The sequence below is a fragment of the Doryrhamphus excisus genome, linkage group LG11, assembly GCF_037039965.1.
Source record: "Doryrhamphus excisus strain RoL-2023G ecotype Guam linkage group LG11, RoL_Dexc_Guam_v1.1, whole genome shotgun sequence".
Lineage (NCBI taxonomy): Eukaryota > Metazoa > Chordata > Actinopteri > Syngnathiformes > Syngnathidae > Doryrhamphus > Doryrhamphus excisus.
Window position 1 is genome coordinate 20,357,699 of NC_136367.1, and position 20,840 is coordinate 20,378,538.

The window sequence follows — 20,840 nt, forward strand, 5'->3', positions numbered from 1 at the left end:
CCTTATGAGCTGCTTTCTTATTTTTTTGGTGAAATCACAACTTCATTTTTGTAATATTGTGCAGTTTTTCTGGTAATATTTTGGTAATGCCCCAAATGTATACGCCCCTCAAGCCCTCCTCTGTCCAATACGTTATTAGATATTTTTATACGTTATTAGATTTTTTATTATCTGTTTGCTGCTGTATGCATGGCCCCATGGCCTCTGGTTAGAGGGAGCTGGAGGGCTCACCTGTTAATATTTAGGAACTTATAGAAACTATAATCCATGAGACCAAAGATAAACCTGATAAACATGGCAAAAGATACTTTTTACTGCAATGTATGCAAGTATACTCTGACAAGAGTCAGAGTATTTAGTACTTAGCAATGCTAAATTGTGACGCAGCCTCCTGCTGTGTGTCATTAGCATGAGATTACAGCTCCACGCTCACATCGCATGCATATTTGTCCTACACACCGCATGCATATTGAACGCATTCCTGGGCTGTGTCATGACATAATTGCAGCTTATATGCATGCGTGTGCACACCCACACGTATGTACACCCCACTCATGTTCCCGTCCGACGTGCCTGTCTGTCTGCAGAGATCAAACCTCCAACGACAAGCACGATGATGAAGGATTCATCGAGCCGGAACCTCGACGGAACAGTAAATCTCTGCAGAGGAACTTCACCTTGTCGTCTTTTGTACGTTTTACGGCTGCTGCTGCAGTGTGTGCGCGCTGGTGCATAACGAGCGTGCATGAGCGTAGCGTTAGCATGTAAATCATTGATGAACCTTGGACCTTGAGAGGCTTGTAAAAGCAGCTTGGGGGGGGGGGTTCAAACACACTGATAGCGTGCCTCTCGACACCTTTGACACATCTGCATTCAACACATCTGGCTCTGTTTTAATGAGAGCCTTTCAAGCCTCCGAAATCAAACAGCGTTTCGGCGCAGATTGGCCGCGAAACACAAAAGTCAGGTTATCGCCTTAACGAGGGAGACCAATTACTAGCGAAGTAATGGCTTAATCGGTTCTGACTTTAAGTACACAAACTATATCATCCATTATTGATAGCATTGAATGATGCGGCACCCATTCCATAACGTTTTTTTTTTTACAGAAAAGTGGAAATTAAAAGTGAAATTCCACATCCTGAGTACATATTTGATGTCATTTGATAAGCTGTCACAAAAGCAAAAATATATTTGTGTCAAAGTTTTTCTCCCTTTTTTTAGTTGGGAACTGATATTTACCTGAAACATACATTCTACCGCTATGTTCTAAAGCAGGGGTGGGCAAACTTTTTGACTGGCGGGCCGCATTGATTTAACAAAATTTATGTGTGTGGGGGGGGGCAGACTATATAGTATTTTACATGTGACAGTCCATTTTTACATATATATTTTTACACATATTTTACATGTAAAAGTGTCATACAATCTGCTATATGTGAGATCATTTATTTGATGTACAGTGTGTTATAAATCAAATGTATTATTATTATTATTATTATTATTATTATTATTATTATTATTATTATTATTATTATTATTATTATTATTATTATTATTATTATGCTTGTGTCCCATTTTTCAGGAGCACTTTGTAAACAACAGACCACATCAAATAAGGAAAATTGATTAAAAAAAAGCAACTTCAACCATCAAAAGGTTGGCTCCAGCCATGATGGCAGGTTGTATGTTGAGTTTTAATTAAATACTTTGGAAAGAACAGGCGGGCCGTATTCAAACACTTGGTGTGCCAGATGTGGCCCCCGAGCCGTAGTTTGCCCACCCCTGTTCTAAAGAATGGAAATGTTGAAAGACAGGAGTCTAATCTTTCTTTTGATGTGTTCTGTGTTTATATAGCCGTAGGACACAATAATCAGTGTGCCTTGAAAAATCAGACAACATCGTTTAAACTGGCTGGGATTGAATGAGTTAAAACTAACGTAATCTCATTCATTTTGCCGACCCCGGGAATGTCAATTGTTACCTCTGGAATCCAGGCAGGTAAAATGGAATCTGTTCTGAGGTCAGAGTGTACCGACTAAAAGCTCCCCGCCGCATCAGCAAGACGACTCCCCAGCCAAAGAACACAGCCAGGCTGTGTTTGGCGCCCAGATTAGATAATAGAGTGTGGAATACGGCGGCTGGGAACAACGTTCCCATTCCTGCCGCTCTTACTCTTGTCAAACGAGGGCCTTTAAGCAAGCAAACAGATGCTGTCTCTTCCTCCTTGCGGTCTATCGCTACTATTGTCGCTGGTCTCGCTTTCAGTGACAGCTAGCGTCTGACGGATAGCGACTGGCCTACATTATTATTCTAATGCAATCTTTCTCCAACACTTGTCTCGCTGTGTGGCAAGGAAAAGCCTCGGGCGGTTCCAATTTACTCTTTACATAACAAATCATGTATTCCGTGTTTTTGTTCATCTCGGAAAATCTGAAAATAGCATCCTTGATCGTTCTAAAACCAGACAATTGGCCTAAGATGGACTTCTCTCAGGTTCCTCAACATGTTGGGTTCTGCCTAAAATAATCCCTCTTTCAAGTTTCAATGGACCAAAAATGGTAATATTTCATTTGAACGTGCATCAGATTACAATTGAGTGCATCCCATAATCAGTTCCCAGTTCCACGTTATTAAATCCTTCCCCTCCATCTGGTACTTTTACTATCAGTAACTGTTATTATAATTTGTTCACTTCCTGCTTTCCTAATATAGTTTGTTTTTTGTTGTATTTTTAAATTTTTAAATTTTTAAATTTTTAAATTTTTAAATTTTTAAATTTTTAAATTTTTAAATTTTTAAATTTTTAAATTTTTAAATTTTTAAATTTTTAAATTTTTAAATTTTTAAATTTTTAAATTTTTAAATTTTTAAATTTTTAAATTTTTAAAGCCTTATGCATTATTTGAGCTGTTTGAAGATGAAATATATCAGCAAGTTGAAGTATTTGTGATTTTAGAAATAAGGAGTTAGTATGTTCTCTGTAGGCGGCATTATGAATTATCCTTACTGACCTTTTTTTGCAGTACCTTTATCGAGTGAAGATTACTTTTATAGTTATTAGCCCATATTTCCACACAATAAGTAAGATATGGTAGAACCAGAGAGTGTGGAGTGATTTCTGATTGATTGTGCGAGTTATCACATTAAAGGTAACACGGGGACCGCGGGGGTCACAGGTGAGGTCGCCCACAACATCCCACTGTTTATGACGGCAACTTCTCCACTCTTCCTGTGTGTGATGTTCATAGGTGAGGAGGAGCCCAGCAGCCAAGCCTCAGCGGCTGTTGGAGCCACGTTGCCACGTTGCCCCCTTGCAGCGACTGATAATGAACACAACGCAGGAGATTACGTGGATGGGGGGGGGATAAAGGTGATATAAAATCCACAAGTGAGTGGTTGCTATGCGCTGGTGTGATTGCGCCTCGGCTGCTGCTTGACTGATTATTTTGTGTCGCCGTGAAAAGCTCTCTCCTCGGCAGCGGGGAGCATAATGAGATGTTGAGAGAGGATGGAGAGGCCTGCTTTTACTTCAGGCTTGTCTGGATTCATAAGTGGGGGTGGAAGAATGGGGGCGCATGGGAAGACATCGGTATCCTACCAGTTATGTGAGCGGCACGGCGTCTGCTGCCAACTGGCACGCCTGGTGCTTCATATGGAGCGTTTCTCCTGCGGAGCGCCATGCACGGCCCCTCCGAGTCAGCCAGTCGGTGAATCATTTATGTGCATTATGTGCGTGACACACTTTTTTTTTTTTTTAGATTTACTAAGATGGAAATAGACGGTGACGGCGTCCAAAACGCCCACCTCTTCCTTTCAGGCCTGATTGAGATGCAGGAGACGGATGATGATCTCACCTGGCCACACCTCTGCTCGGGAGACCAAGTGGCGCCGAGACATTTCATCGGTATTGGAAGTGAGGTTCGTTGCCGGGAATTGATGGATAGCGTTTCTATGAATGTGAAAGCAGGCGGCGCTCCGCTCAGGCTGCTGCCGTGGAAACAGGTCGGCAGGCAGGCGGCCAGCAGATGAACCTTTAAAGTCATCATCCTTCATTTGACATTGAATATCTTCTTATTTAAAGCATATAAAACCCGTTTTCATAAATACCTTTTTTTAACATTAGAGCCCTCTAGACATGAACTAACACCCCTATAGTCACGTTTGCACTATAGTAGTAGTAGTAATAAATAAGTAATAAATAAATAAGACTGGTGCTGGTGTGTGTTGCTGTAAATGTGTTCCCTCGGGTAACTGAGTGGCGGGACAGACAAGAGGTCACATGGGAGGGGGGGGGTGATTCAGAGTTGAGTTTTTGCTTGTTACAGCGAACAGTGAACCATGTTTTTATTGGGGATTCTTTTTTAATCAAGGATTGTTGTGCCTGTTGAGTTCACCCCCCCCCCCCGCCCTTTTTTTTATTCCGGCGATGAGGTCTGGTGTTTGTGTATCACCGAACTTGATAGTACTCAGGCGAGTCTTGTATTTAGGGACAACAATTACGTTTTTAGTGAATCAACGGAAGAAAAAAAAAAAACAGATTTGGTATTTTCAGACAGCTAAAATATTACGAGCTGCACTGTAATATTTTTTTTCTAAATTAGTTAGCATATTAATGGAATTAAGTTATTATTTTTTTATTTTTAATTTATTATTATAAGAGATTGAAGTACATACAACTAGAGTATAGAGTAATGAAAAGTGTAAGGAGTGTTTGCAAAGGTACTTTCTTGGTTCCTGTACGCTTATCCAGATTCTCACCATCCCTTAATCATAGCAGCAGAAAGAAAGAAAGTACAATCTTAAAGAAGAGAAGCCCACACATTAAAAATCAAACATCAATAAATTCATTTAATAGTAACAAGTACATCTGTAGATAATACAGCCGTCATCTTGTATATTTCTGGTGTAATTGCGCCATCTAGTGGTTTTATTAGCGTACAGTCTTGGGAATTGGTTGTAAACACAGTATTATTATTATCACAACTCCACAAATTTATGAAATTTTATTGATCTTCAGTTTTTCTTGTATTAATATGTTTAGTGTGTTATTTTTAATATTATAAAAATATGATATATATGATATATTTTTATATATATATATAAAAATATAAAAAAACAGCAGAAATGGGAAAATAAAGTCAACATGTTAAAAGAAAAAAAACATTTTAATGAGGAAAAAGATGACATTTTATGAGAACAAAAAATATTAATCATAGATAAAAAAATAAATAATAATAAAAATCATGCATCAGTAATGAATTCATTGATCAATAGAATAGGTCCATCATTACAACTGCTGCGTGTATTCATGAAGTAAATAGTCTTGTCAACATGATATGATCTTGATAAAAGATCTTAGTAGTAGAAGCTCAGTAGTTTAAAAGCAAAGATGGAGATGACAAATATTTTGGGACTCCAGCAAACCACAGCGAGCGCTATTGTACACAAGTGGCAAAAACAAACGCCTCCTCTACATGTTTTGCAATCAAGCACAAAACACGGTAAGGATTATCACGCTCTATTTTCACCCTTCTGCCTCGTCCAGATTATACCAATATGGAAATTCATTTATTGGTTTTCTTTTATTCTTTACTTTCTGATTGGCTGAGCTGACTGATGGGGTGTGTCACATTCTGCCTGGCAGACCAGCAGAATAAACGTCCAAACACATCTGCATGCATCCCATGCAAGATTCTTCATGGACTCTTCCACTAATACACCCACTATTTTTTATGAAAATATAGTCTATATAGAATTCATATTGTGGGGTTAAAAGTAATATAGTGAAGGCTGCACCCTGTGGAGATGAGGGTATTACATAACCGCCATCTTTTTATTCAAAGGGCCTTGCAGTGCTGTGAAAGAATTTGGAGCACAGCGGCGAATCAAACATTTAATCCGAGCTGGCACACTTACCGATGCACGGCGTTGTTGCGGGGGTTGCACGAGCATCCGTGTTAGCATGGAGGGTAACGTGAGATTGGAGTGTCACTTCCTCGTAAATGTTTAACCAGCTTTGCAGCTTCCCGTCCTCCCAGAAGTGACGCAAGGAAGTGTCATGGCGGGATGAAAAGGTCGCGTACGAGAAAGTGTCTCTAAGGTTTCGAACCGATGTGTTTTTGGAACGTCGCAATCTTTGTACGGTTGGATTTTTGTCCAACAATTTCATGCAAACTCCACACAGAGATGGCTGAGGGTGGGATTCTCACGCTGAGGTCTGCACGCTAACCACTCGACCACCATGCAACCCCACTGTGGAATTATTAACTGTAATATGTAATGTACTGTATTCCACTGTAACCTGTCCGCATGCTGAAAATAGAATAAAACCATTATTAACCAAAATGTGCCATGGTGCTTCGACGGCACCCGAGTCACACTTTGGACACCCAAGCTTCCCATTATTTCATCTTCATTGTGAGCTCGCAATTTTGTGTCTCCATCCTTGTTCCACATCCCCCTGAGCTCTCAGCTGTGTGCCCTATTTTTAGTAGCGTGCACTGGCAATTTAGATGAACAATGGTCACGTGTGTGTGGGGGGGGCGAGGGAGTGGGGGAGGGGCGGCGGGGGGGGCGTTATTGTTTCTCGCTGATAAACACACACAGCATTCTACATCTGTTATAAGCAGACAAGGACAAGTCTTACCTCATATAGTAAATATATTTCAAACCAATCCAACACAAGCAGCGACGTGTATATAAACATTCAAAGGTTGTGGGTTCGAGTCCCACCAGAGGCGACTTTTATAAACTTAAAACCAGGCATGATGGTGGAAAACACACACTTTTTCACACTTGGGGTGTTCACATTTGATGAAAAATGAAAATTATAATTACTATACTACTATATATTACTATTATATTTACTATTTATTAAAAACATCAGAGTATCTGAGCTTTGTGATTTAATTTTCCAAATATTTTTACTTTCTTCTTGAATATTACATATATGAATATTTATTTTTTTTAAATTCAGAATATAATGACTTAATTCCCCCAATACTTGAACTTTTTCACGAACCTAATTTTTCCAAAAATTACAACTTTTTTTTATTACAACTATTTAGTTTTCTTTGTTTCTGATCATATTGGGACTTAAAACTACTAAAATGACATTCCTTTTACTCATAATATTACTTCCTCATATTACTTCCTTTGACTTCCTGTTACCAGTTTATTCTTGTAAAATTGCCTCTTTTCTCTCATTAGATTACGACTTTGTCATAAAATTATTTCCGTTTTTTTTTTTAATGTTCCACCAAGTTTAATTTCCCCTGTAATTTTTTTTACTTTTTATATTTTTTTCAAAATGGGGAATAGGACCCCACAAGTAGAGACGCTTAGTGAGGCGCTCACGTAGAACTGGGGGTCCAAAGCAGAGTCATCTGGCCCATTGAGAAATACAGTAGGGGGGGGGGGGCGGCATTGGATAAAGCTCCAAAATAAAGAAATGTCAAAATATTGGACAAAATATAAGCGAAATAAAACAAAACCTTTTTTGCTGCACATAAAAAGGAGTGTAGTGCCTTTTCTGGGGTAAATTATATTCAATGACTTTACCGCGTTAATTAAATGGAAGTCATACCTGGAGGCCCCTCATTAACCCAGCCAGGCTGGCTGAATCATAGAGCTATAATTAACAAATCATATTTGCACAGCCAATTACAACTTCTACCGTATGAACGAATATGTGTTGTACTTCCATAGAATGGGAGCTAACCCGTTTCAGGAAAAGCTGCCGGAAATGAGGCCCGTATTATCCCGCATTTGCCGTGGAAATGCGTCTCATTTAGTACTCACTACTTGTAATTGTGACTTCTACCGGGAATCTAGCATTGGACAGCGCCTCACCAGTCACCTTTATACTCCCATTTGTTGTTTACAACACGTTGCTTCTAATCATAAGCCAAAAATGTACCACTTCCACACGGATTGGGAGAATTGTGAGTTCAACCGGGAATCTAGCATTGGACAGCGCCTTTATACCAGTCACCTTTATACTCCCATTTGTTGTTTACAACACGTTGCTTCTAATCATAAGCCAAAAATGTACCACTTCCACACGGATTTGGAGAATTGTGAGTTCTAGCAGGAATCTCGCATTGGACAGCGCCTTTATACCAGTCACCTTTATACTCCCATTTGTTGTTTACAACACATTGCTTCTAAATGTAAGCCAAAAATGTACCACTTCCACACGGATTGGGAGAATTGTGAGTTCAACCGGGAATCTAGCATTGGACAGCGCCTTTATACCAGTCACCTTTATACTCCCATTTGTTGTTTACAACACGTTGCTTCTAAAGATAAGCCAAAAATGTACCACTTCCACACGGATTGGGAGAATTGTGAGTTCTACCAGGAATCTCGCATTGGACAGCGCCTCACCAGTCACCTTTATACTCCCATTTGTTGTTTACAACACATTGCTTCTAATCATTCTAATCATAAGCCAAAAACGTACCACTTCCACATGGATTGGGAGAATTGTGAGTTCTACCGGGAATCTAGCATTGGACAGCGCCTTTATACCAGTCACCTTTATACTCCCATTTGTTGTTTACAACACGTTGCTTCTAAATGTTAGCCAAAAATGTACCACTTCCACACGAAATGGGAGAACTTTTTTTCACTCTCGTATCGGACACACCATGGCTGGCTGATGTGTCATTCATTTCAATACGTTTTCATCCGTAATAGACCATCGTCATCGTTTATTAATTCCTAATTAATTCTTAATTAAATAGATGGAAACAGGAACCGTAAGTCAGCCCCGGTTCCCATCGATGGTGTCGTCAGCAGTTGGCTGTAGTTCTTTGGGATTGAACACAGTTACACCACAAGTCTTTTTTTCTTTCTTTATCATGGCTGCAAAATAACCCAAACAATATTATATTCAAGAAATATAGCAAAATACCGACATGCCACATCACCGTCTTTTTTTAGATTTAAAACTATATATAAAACTATCATTGTAAAAGTGCGTTTTTGTGTTTAACATTATTACTTATGGGAAGACCGATTTGGTTGGATTCGGACCTTCTGGAAGGGATGAATGACGCTGACCGAGATGATACTGTACATATTTTGATGTGATTACAAATGTTCTTCACTGCAGAAACGTTGCCAACTGCTGCATGAAAGAGTCAGTGAGAAGATAACGGAGCGTTAGATCCGACACATCCAATCCCGGGATCTCTGTCAAAGAAGATAGGATCCCTTTTGACGCCCGCGCTTTTCTTAAAAAACACTTTCACTTTCAACTCTGGGCTCAGCTGTGAAAATACTCACAAGTGTGCGATTGCTTTTGTCTGTCAAATTGGCACATCTGTCATCTTCACAGAGAGATTCCTGACAGTGCAGCGACGGTGCACGACCTTTTTCGGCGCGTTCAAGCGTGGCTATTGCCGCTCTTCAAGGCGCTACATCAGCACTCCAATCATCCGTCATTGGTGGTGGATGAAACGCTTTGGCTTTTTCTGGTTTTCAACTACTAACCCAAAGGAGCTGGAAGCTCTGTTGCACTCTGCTCATTTCCATACGGTTGTCTTATATTATAATGCGTACGATGACTGCTCTAGTTTAGATCTGCACTCTACTTGGTGGAGTTCTACTGCAGTTTTTGGTTTGGTCATGTGACTCCATCGAATCTTAGTGTTTTTATTTGATTATTTTTTCATTTCAAACGATGTCAAACGATGGAGATGACTTCCTGTTCCTGTTTCCATGTACAGTTCCTGATGAAAAAGTCAAGATAAACATTGGGAAATTCACATTCACTTCAAGGTCAGGTTGTAATTCTTATTGCGTGGTGGTAAGTGGGTGTAAATATCCAATTTCTTTTTGGTTTCCCTACATGGGTTCAATGTTAAACCGCATGTAAAATGAATCCTCTCAAGGGCAAAGCTTGCCGTATTTAATTCTTATACCACACTTTTTTTTTACCCACTGACGGCTGTGTTGAAAAAGGATGTGGGGGTGAATGCAGTGGTGCCATTAGGTCTATTTTAGGGGGGCTTCAGCCTAAATAATTATTATTTTTTATTTTAATTATTTTATTATATTTATTATATTATTAATATTTTATTATTTTAATTATTAATAATATTTTTTATTGATTTTTTTCATTTTGTATTGATATTTTTTATTTTTACAAGATTGTGTGTACTTGTGTAAATGTAATGGTGCCCTAAAAGAATTGAGTATCTCTACTAAATGTGTCCAAAAGTGGGAAAGTTATATCCCGGTTCTTGTTCCTTATTTGGTTTTTGGATTTTTGGGATTTTTTTTTAAATGTCTACTACATTCATTCATATCTTGTGCATCTCTAGGGGGCTAAGCCCCCCCCCCCCGTCCTCAGTACCTAGTGACCCCCCTGTTTGTATGTATTTAGTTACATTTTGAAAACAAGTTATTAATACTCACATTTCTGCCTCTCTTTAAATCATGCCTTGTTGCTCTATTTTTGCCATTTTTGTTTAATTTTGTTTCCATAATGTGCTCTGGGTCAAATAAAAACAAACCGAGGGACTTTGGACTTGTATTTGTCAACGTGTTGCCAATAATATTAAAAAACAGCACATAAATTGATGAGTTGGAAGGTGCTTGTCACTGCCGTCCTTCCATAGAGAGGACAAGTCAGTGGTTTTGTTTTTGATCGCATCTCCAGCTGGAGAGTCAAATGCTTCAAAGATACTTCTATGGTCTGCTGTATGAATAAATGAATGAATTTGACTGCCAAGACGGGGGATGATGTAACCAAGCTCACCGGAAGGCGATGACACTTTTACAACAAAGTATCAGAACTTTTTCTCAAAAAGGAAAAGCATGTACTTGCATGAGCGACTTGTGTGTATGCTAGCGGCCCCGCCTCCACCCAGCGAGACAGCGAGGCCGCATGACTGGGGTCGGCTTATGATATATATATATACATACATATATATGTACATATATATGTATATATTATGGATATTATGGAAGCTCCAACTTGTCATTGACAGCCAGCAGTGAGTCCTTGTGCAGAGTATGGAGGTGAAAGCCTCAAAGTTGCCGGTGCATTGTCACATGCATAAGTGGGGGGGTTGAATAGAGGACTGCGGCGAGAAAAAGCGTTCGTGGATAAAAAAACACGAGAACAAGGACGAGCAACAATGCCTTCGCTGTGACCTTGTGCTTTAGCGTGCGATAGAAGATACTTGATTTCTTTCCTGGTCATTATGCCGGAAGCCGAGGTGCGAACGCCATTTTATGAGGAACGATTGAAGGTTTGACACCATTCAGTTATTATGTATGGAATCTATTTTTGCACATTATATCAAAATATCACATTGTTTGCCATCCTTAGTATTGGACTTTCCACCCACTCACTGAATGCATCAGAAAGGTTCTTACATGTACACAAGTACTGCACTGTACTTTAAATACACAGTACCCTTCTAACTCGTGGGATGTCAAAATATTATTATTATTATTAAAGTTGTATCCGGTCCTATAAATGTGTTCCCCAAGAAGAGGGAGTGGCGGACAGGAAGTGACGTGGAGAGTTACCAGAGTTTCATCTTACTGTGTCATTACAGTAACATTACTGCCCCCTAGTGACCAGTATACAATACTACCTCAATGTTTTTGAATGCCTTGTATTTGAATTTGAGTTAATGTACTTATTTTTATACTTCAACATGTTTAGCTCAGGCAAGAAATACTTAACATTCCTTTATGTATGCATATGTTTTTACTAATAGGTTGTATAAAAACTGTGGTACATTTATCTGAAATACTGCAAACCGGAGTACTGCAGTGGTTTGCCCCCGCTTCCATTTCTTATTATTACAGTGTCCATCAGACATATTTACATATTAGTCAATGACAACACAACTCAACCCCGCCCCCCCCAACGTCCCCCATTAACTTTTTTTGTAATGTTTAATATTAATAAAATTATACATTTTTCTCATAAATTTCCGACTTCATTCTTGTCATATTCCAAACTTTTCCTTGTAAATTTCCTACTGCCCCCCCCCCCCCCCCGTAAATTTACGACTTTATTCTCAAAAACTCTGATTATTTGAATATTCGGTAACAGGCATTACATAAGGATAACATTTAATATGATTTTTTTTCTCGTAAATTAAGACTTTATTCTAATAATATTACAACTTTATTTGTCAGAAATTTATGACTTTATTCTCATAATATGACAAATTTATTTGTCAGAAAATTTTGACTTTATTCTCATAATATTACAAATTTATTTGTCAGAAAATTTTGACTTTATTCTCATAATATTACAAATTTATTTGTTGGAACTTTACAACCGTATTGTCAAAATATTACAACTTTATTTGTTGAAAATTTACAACTTCATTCTCATAATATTACAGCTTTATTTGTCGGAAATTTTCAACTTTATTCTCCAAATCTCCAATTTTTTTTCAATGTGGCCGTAATAGTCAGACATATAAAATCCACTTGTTCTAAAGAATCAAATATGATAAATATGTCAACGTGATGTGAATATTAAGAGCCACCAATGACTTCTTAATTTCATATCTCATGAATGGAAAATGAATGCGTTCTTGTTCGGAGTGCGGTTTGAATGGGATGTGAAAGACCGGTTGGAAGCGGCCTTGGGAGGTGAAAAGCCAGGTCTTACGGGGGAGGGGGTGGGTGGTGGGGGGGCATAAAGGATCTAAAGAGACGTCGGAGAATGTATGAATGTATGTCGCCACAAGTGTGAGCTTCAGGACGACAGAAGAAAAATGGAAAAGCTGCCGCGGGGCTGAGTCACGGGCTGACTTTATAAACGCCAATCAGGCCGCTGTTCTCTTTGGCGGGTCACGTATGCACGTTGACGACTCTTCAGTTGTCACCTCGAGTGATACGGCAGCACGGAGCGCAGATCTTCACCATGAAATCCTTCTTTTTGATGTTCTTCTTCCTCATCTCGGTGTCCAACGGGTCTTCGGCCGTCATCACGGGGGTAAGTGGAAGCTTCTTAATGGACTGCTGACATTTCAGATACAGCCCAGCAACGTTCTTTTTTATTGCTTAACTGTCAAAAATGATATTCTTAAGTCATTTTATGTTTACTAGAATTTACTAGAATAAATTCTCCCCCAAAAAATGCTTACATGAAATTTTAAATTTTTTTGAGTTGTGATGTGATGATTAATGCAATTAATAACAAAATGACTCTCAATGTTTCTCCTCTTTTAATATTTTTTATTTAACTGGAAAAAGCCCGGGCTGCACGGTGGTCAAGTGGTTACCGTGCAGAGACCCGGGTTCAATTCCACCCTCAGCCATCTCTGTGCAAAGATTGCATGTTCTCCAAATTATTATTATAGGTATGAATGTGAGTGTGAATGGTTGTTTGTCTATATGTGCCCTGTGATTGGCTGGCCACCAGTACAGGGTGGATCCTGCCTCTTGCCCGAAGACAGCTGGGATAGGCTCCAGCACCCCCTTTGCGACCCTTGTAGGGACAAACGGTAGAAAATGAATGAATGTTTAATTTGTATTTTTGGGCTGCACGGGGCCTCACAGTCAAGAGACCGGAGTTCAATTCCACCCTCCGTCATCTCTGTGTGGAGTTTACATGTTCTCCCCGTGCATGCGTGGGTTTTCTCCGGGTACTCCGGTTTCCTCCCACATTCCAAAAACATGCTAGGTTAATTAGCCACTCCAAATTGTCCATAGGTATGAATGTGAGTGTGAATGGTTGTTTGTCTATATGTGCCCTGTGATTGGCTGGCCACCAGTCCAGGGTGGACCCCGCCTCTCGAAGACAGCTGGGATAGGCTCCAGCACCCTTGTGAAGATAAGCGGTAGAAAATGAATGAATGAATGGAAAAAGCCTTTAATTTCTCAAATAGTGTCACACACGTTTTATTTTATATCAATTTTTAAAGACATTAAAATGATAAATCATAAAATATTTTAGGACATTATTAATGATTTAACAATTTTACTTCAAAATAATAGTAAAAAAGCAAGTCAGACGTGATTGTATATTCAAATATTTGCATGTAACTTCAGACTACCTCACCCAGAATATTTGATGTAATATGTATATTATACACAGCAGATACTAATAGTCCATCTGTGTTTGTGTATTTAGGCGTGCGAGAAAGACTCCCAGTGCGGAGGAGGGATGTGTTGCGCGGTGAGTTTGTGGATTCGCAGCCTGCATATGTGTACACCCATGGGCGAGGAAGGACACGACTGTCACCCCCTGAGCCACAAAGTGAGAACTTCACCAAAAACCTTGTACTTCTTTTCTGATCATTTCACTTCACAAATACACTAATATATACACTAATACACTAACTGCGTTTACTTTGCGTGCAGGTTCCTTTCTTCAGGAAAAGACTCCATCATACGTGTCCATGTCTTCCCAACCTGGCGTGCGTGACGGTAGAGGACGGAAGATCCAAATGTCTGCCATACCAGACAGAGCAGGATTACATCTGAGGACTAACGTATTTATACTATCTGCTGGTACATCTACCACGTGTTCTGATATCATGTATTTATTTATGTATTCCAGTAATGTTTGATTAAATAAATGAGTCACTGGAGCTTAATTGGTTTATATATATTCCTAATCAACATTTATAGACCTGCTGACGAATTGTACTGCTGGATCTTACAGAGGCTCTAAGTACAGTAACTAGCTTGTTTTATTATAAATATTTATTAGGGATTATTTTATTATGACCATCGATGCATCTTGAATGCATCTTCTGAATGCCTTAGATTTGTATTGAGTCCTTTTTTATGCTTTGAAATGCTTAATTCAGGCAAAAAATACTTAACAATCCTTGGTTTATTGACACGGAAAGTTGTGTGCTGCAGTGAAACGGCGGATAGGCTGAACTTATGATCCGTGTTTGTCCCAGTTTGATTGGCCGTAAGTCACGACGCAAAGATGACGCCATGAAAAGGCGAGTTTTTGTCTGTCAAGAGAGCCAAGATGTACCGTAAGCTAGCCTCAAAGACGTAAGCGTCTGAATGGAAATATTTACACAGAGGCTGACGTAAATGCAGAATGGTCGCTGCGTTTTGTGGTAACCTCCTGTTTTCCCGTAAAACTCCCGTATTTTGCCCTCCTTTCCCGTCACTCACTGTTTAGTTTCTTGCGGATTCTCCGAGTTTATCTTTCATAAAGAACTGCAGTGGACAATTTCTCTTGTTTTCATATGCAAATGTTGACTAGCAGTGGATGGAGGGACATCTGGTGGAATCTTTATCGTATTGGTGAAATACTAGCTGTAGATGTCCCGATGAAATCATCAACTCGTGTTGCATGAATTCAATTCCCGAGTGTAAAGAGGACCGGGACTGTGATATTATTATTGTTTAACAAAAGCAGCATACTCATATTTGTGGTCCACATGGAGATCCTCCGGAGTCGTTGTGGGATTTATTCACTCCCAAGATGCATTTTGCTTATCCGGCATCCAACAGGAACAGTGTTGCTCCTTAAAAGCAGCGTTCTTTCTCTCGAGTGGGTTACTTTTACCGTAGCTTTGATCTTTATTGTTTGATATCCTTTCCTTGTGTCAGTTTGATGCACGCGGATGAACGTTGTCATCCTGGTGGGTGTAAATCCTGGTAAATAGAGACTGATTTCCCTTCATCTAAACAAAGCCTGCTTGCCCGAGAGACAAGGCGATGTACCAAAAATACCTGACCTGCATTTACATCGCACGAGATCACGCGCTGATGAGGTTGGGGGGGGCGGGGGGGCTGCAATTACACGATGCAGCACACTGGTGGGAGAGCATGTTGTCGTCCAAATGATTATGGAGGGGGTGCTGTTCTGTAAGGGACAAGGGATGAAGTGTTTGCCCCCTTCCGGATTAAAATATTAGTCAATGCCGACACAACTTAGTAAAAAATGCAGTTTTTAAATGAACTTTTTTATTTTAGGAGAATAATTCTAAACCTAATAACTGGTTGGACCACCCTTAGGAACAACAACTATCTTTGCGGAATTGTTGTAATTCAGCCACATTGGAGGACTTTACAGCAACATCATGTGTGCATAATTACTTGACGTAGAATTGGAGCCCAAACCGTTTACCTTGGAATCATTTTCTTATTTATTTGCTAAGAAATACAAAGAGTTCAACCATTCTTCTGTGAAATAGCACCAAGTGGTCCGAGTGTCCTTGTTCATATCAAAAGAAAGACATAGGAATGTCATCACCTTCCTTACACTCATAAATCAAATATTCAAAACGCATTTAACCCAGAAGAACCCATACTTTTTCCGGAATTTCCTTGGCTATTTTAAGGCTAGCCATATTTTCCTATCTTATTTCACATTACTTTATTCAATAAATAATTGAATAAATTGTTGAATTCTAATATTTGACATTTGAAGCCATTCCTGGGATAGTCACATGACTGTCACATGACAAGTGTTTCATCCCCGTGACGTAGGGAGCCAATGGGTTCAAGCACAAAGCTGAAAAAGGGTTCTTGTGGGTTAAAGTGAATAATAATAATAATAATAATAACAGACAGTATTGTAAAACATTACGGTATTTCCAGTAGCTGCTTACAAAGCATAAGAAAGGTAATATTTTATATACAAATGTTGACACCATCCTTGACAAAAAAATATCTGCGATTTGGTCTCGTCTGAGGAAAGCGTATTTGGGAAAATCTAAAAATTTGGTGTCTTTGATATAGAAATACTGAGAAAAATTTCAGTATTTTGATACCTTTGTTACTTCCAAATACGACTTTGGCTGAAAGGACACAAATACAGTAGATCCCCGCACATTTGCAGATTTCTTCTCAAAATATTTAAATTTTTAGTATTTTTTGGATTTGCAGCAAATCGTCATCATAAAGCATAACATATTCAGCGTCATGATACAGCATACATATAACGACAAGCGCTAACAAAAGCGGTACAAGCGGGTGGCAATACAACATCATCGGCAGATATCTGTACAAACACAGGAACAAGATGGCGGCTCGGCTTTTCTGTTTTTTTTATATTGCCAATAAAAAGAGATTTGTATTTTATGAAATCGAATATGACAATATTGCTGTGAGGTTTGAACGCAGCCAATGGTTTTCATTTTTACCGGTACTTCCTGCTGATTGGCCGTCTACGCTTCACAATCACTGTCATCATCGTATAAGGCATCATCGTCATCTTTCATTATCATTCAATAGGGGCGAGTCGGGGAAGGGCGGATGGATCGAAATACTCATATCGATACTGGTATGTTTATTTTCATAATGATCTGTTTTTTTATTGGTATTACTTATTTACGTATATATTCTTTACAAACTTCGGGAAGCTGAAATAGAATATGGGGATAATTACAATTGTATTGATTTATATTGTTGTATTATTGTTGGCTTATTATTTATTTTGATCAACAAATGAAAGACACCATGATTCAATGCCGAAGTACAGTTGTCTGCAATTTTGTCCGAATTTCCGCAATATAGAATTCAATGCTAAATGGAGAGTCCTAAAACCAGTTTAGGACTTTCCAAATACTGCTTTAACACCATTAGAGCCCTGTAGACATGAAATAACACCCCTATAGTCACCTTTACGCTCCTTTTAGTAAATGTTTACGACACAATGTCAACTCTTGTGCTGCAGGGACTGGAGACAGCCGCGAGCTAACAAGCTAACCAAGCTAATTTAGTTCGAAACCAAAAAAGTCAAAATGTTGCAGTTGAGTATCAGTCTATCCGACACTGTATTTAGTACCAAGTACCAAGACTTATCATTTAAAATGCAATAATAGGACCGATAAATGTCTTCAGTATATAAAATAGGCATTTTTATGGCTATTAATGCGTGCGTACGTTATTCGGAAAGTACGCCCCGTGAACAGCAGGGATCTACTGTACTAAAAACTTTACTTCCAAGTGTATATTTTTGAACGAGTAACCATTTATGCAAATGCCAACTGCGAGTCGGGGCGTTCCTTGTGTGCCAAAACGGCGGCGACGCGTCGCGACCTCACGACGGGTCAGATGACGCAGAACGGCTCCATGGGGGTCTGCGTGCCCAGGCAGCAAGGCAGGCAGCCTCTGAGGCGCATCCGGAGCTCCTTGTTGAACAGGAAGCTGATGATGGGGTTGGCGCCGGCCTGAGCAAAAGTCATCCACACGGCGGCCGACAAGTAGAGCTGCGGGACGGGGGCCCCGTGCATGAACACCCTCATGTAGCAGGTGCCGATGTAGGGCGCCCAAAGGACGCCGAAGGTCAGCGTGATCATGTAGTACATCTTCCCGATGCGTTTCTCCGTTTTAAACTCATCCAGCACCAGAAGCCGCCTGCTGCCGCCGTGCGCCGCTTGCCTGATGCCCACCAAGGTCGGCGGCGTGGGTCCTCTGCCGAAGCCGGCGATCCAGTTGGCGGCGGCCTGCCCCGTGGCCCCGGGCCCGTGGAAGGTCCAGTTCTGGCTGATGGCCGGGACCAGCTGGGTGGGTTTCATCTTGCGGTGATTGTAAACGAAGCACAGCATCTTACAGTAAACGGCGTGGGTGGTCCCCACGGTGACGACCAGCATCAGCATGAAGCCCAGCGTGTCGTTCGCCTTCACGTAGCGGTGCTCGAAGGTGCACTGCTCCTCCTCCGGCACGAAGCGGTACGTGCCCACGTCGAACACGGGAGGGAAAGCCATGGCGGCGGACAGCGTCCACACCATGCAGATGACCGCCATGCACGTACACACGTTCATCCGCTTGGAGTAGAAGCGGTGGTGGGCGATGGCCATGTAGCGGCTGATGCTGACGCAGAAGAGCAGGAAGGCGACGTGGAAGGTGAAGAGCGCCGACGCGAAGGCGACGAGCTTGCAGCACAGCGAGCCGTACGGCCAAGCCGAGCCGCTGCCGATGGAAGCCATCACGAAGGGGAAACACACGGCGGAGCGGAGCGCGTCGGCCAGGCACAGATCCAGGAGGAAATAGTAGGGGGGTTTGTGCAGCGAGCTGTCCTTTAAGAGCAGCGCCGACAGCGACGCGTTGCCCAGCAGGCTGACGCCCGTGATGAGACCCAGGGAGGCCAGCTTGACCGCGGAGGCCGCGGACGCGTGGTTGTGGAAGGACGGGCTGCTCTCGAACGCGCTGCTGTTCGCCATGTGTGCAGCCGGGGCGGCGTGCCGGGGATCCCCGCATCAAAAGCCAGCCTCTTCGTTCGACGGTCAAACGCGCGGACTCGGAAGCATCCGTGAACCAAGAATATCGACGCACCTTTTTTTCTTCTTATCCATCTCAGGAAAAAACATCGAGGTTATCTTTCGTGTGTAATCCCGTCGCCGGCTGAGTTATTCCTGCACATGACGGCGGAGGAGAAAACGGGAGGATTAGCGCAAACTCCAAATTACGCATCCCAGTCGACGACGGCTGCTCGGTGGGTGGGAGGCTCGTTGGGGTGCGGTGGTGTCGCGTCTGCTCGCAGCTTGTCGTTGCGCTGCACGTCCGCTTGCATGCAGCCATCGGGACGGTGGGGAGGTGGAAACGTAGAATTCCTAACCCGAGTTTACCTTTTTGGCCTGGAACACCTTTATCCCAACTTTTAGACGAATAAAAACATACCCTGCAATTCATATTTGCTGTTACAAATGACTCTTAGGGCAAAATGGAGAAAACATTTCATATCGTAAATTTCCACCCTTATTCTTGCTAATTTAAAGAATAAAAAAATTGCAATATTACGAGAATAAAGTCATAAATTTATGAGAAAAAAATGCACATTATTATAAGAATAAAGTTGTAAATTTGGGAGAAAAAAATTCCTACAATTTGGGAAAAAAAGTCATAAGGTTAAAATCTAAAATGGGAAAAAATATGGAAAAAAAAAAACTGTAATATTCCGTGGAAACAGTCCTACATTTATGATAAAACTTTATGTTCCTGGCATTGGCCAGACAGCTGTGAAAAGGCGGGACTTAGTGATGTAAGCCATGCCAATCAAAATGCGAAATGCTCAACTCTGTTTTGCTGCCACGTTATAAATAAAGAGGGAAGTTTCATTCTGTGCTCTAGTCCCCTTCTGACACGTAATATTACGACTTATTCGTTGTAAACTTACTACTTTATTCTCGTAATATTATGACTTTTTTCTCTTAAAATTACAGCTTTGTTCACACAAATTTACAACTTTTTTTTCTTAAGTGTCCAACTTTATTCTCGTAAATTTTCGACTTTATTCTTGAAATCTCACATTTTCACACCTTATACTCTGATTTATATACTTATATACCTTATACTCTGATTTAGACCGTCTAGGACCTATCTGATACATGGTTAATCAAAACAAGTTTCAGATTAATCGATTTAGATCATTTATTTCTTAATATTTTTCCCTCACTGTATCGGTAACATAATTGCAAATGTAATGAAAAGGAATACAAGAATATTTGTATTATTTTGTTATATTGTTTTACTGTATATTGGTTATGTTTAATCAAGAACTGCTCCAGAGATGCACTAGCACCCCCTGTAGGTGTTCCATGGAACAACATGGGGATACGGTACAATGCTGTCCTATACCGTAGAAACCCTCACAATGTTGCCAGACTTGACACGTATTCACTTTGACGTTTGTCAAACTTCATTTCCAACTAATTTGAATAAAATCAAACCAACTCCTGGTAGTTTTTAATATTTGGAGTTGTTAAGAATATGCATGGACATCAGACTTGTTGAAGCTTGTAAAAAAAAGTGGAACAAGAGGTCGTCAAAGATTGATAAATATTACGATGCTCCACTCCCGAGCAGCTGTGTTGACAATCCTACTTTTACACATGTTTTGTTCTTATGGTTTTGAAGTGTTCGTGTATTATGCA

The 20,840-nt window shown here is 40.4% G+C and overlaps 2 protein-coding genes across 2 annotated transcripts; one reads left to right on the forward strand and one right to left on the reverse strand.

The window, feature by feature from the left end:
• The first annotated feature begins 12,910 nt into the window (after positions 1-12,910).
• On the forward strand, positions 12,911-14,475 carry prok2 (prokineticin 2). The gene is made up of 3 exons (XM_058082776.2): positions 12,911-12,982; positions 14,123-14,248; positions 14,353-14,475. Exons 1-3 carry the CDS (start codon positions 12,911-12,913, stop codon positions 14,473-14,475), a joined length of 321 nt encoding a protein of 106 aa, XP_057938759.2.
• A 2,265-nt stretch (positions 14,476-16,740) lies between these two features.
• Positions 16,741-19,535, reverse strand: gpr27 (G protein-coupled receptor 27). The gene has a single exon (XM_058075436.2). It carries the CDS (start codon positions 19,128-19,130, stop codon positions 18,018-18,020), a length of 1,113 nt encoding a protein of 370 aa, XP_057931419.2. The 5' UTR covers positions 19,131-19,535; the 3' UTR covers positions 16,741-18,017.
• Positions 19,536-20,840: the final 1,305 nt, after the last annotated feature.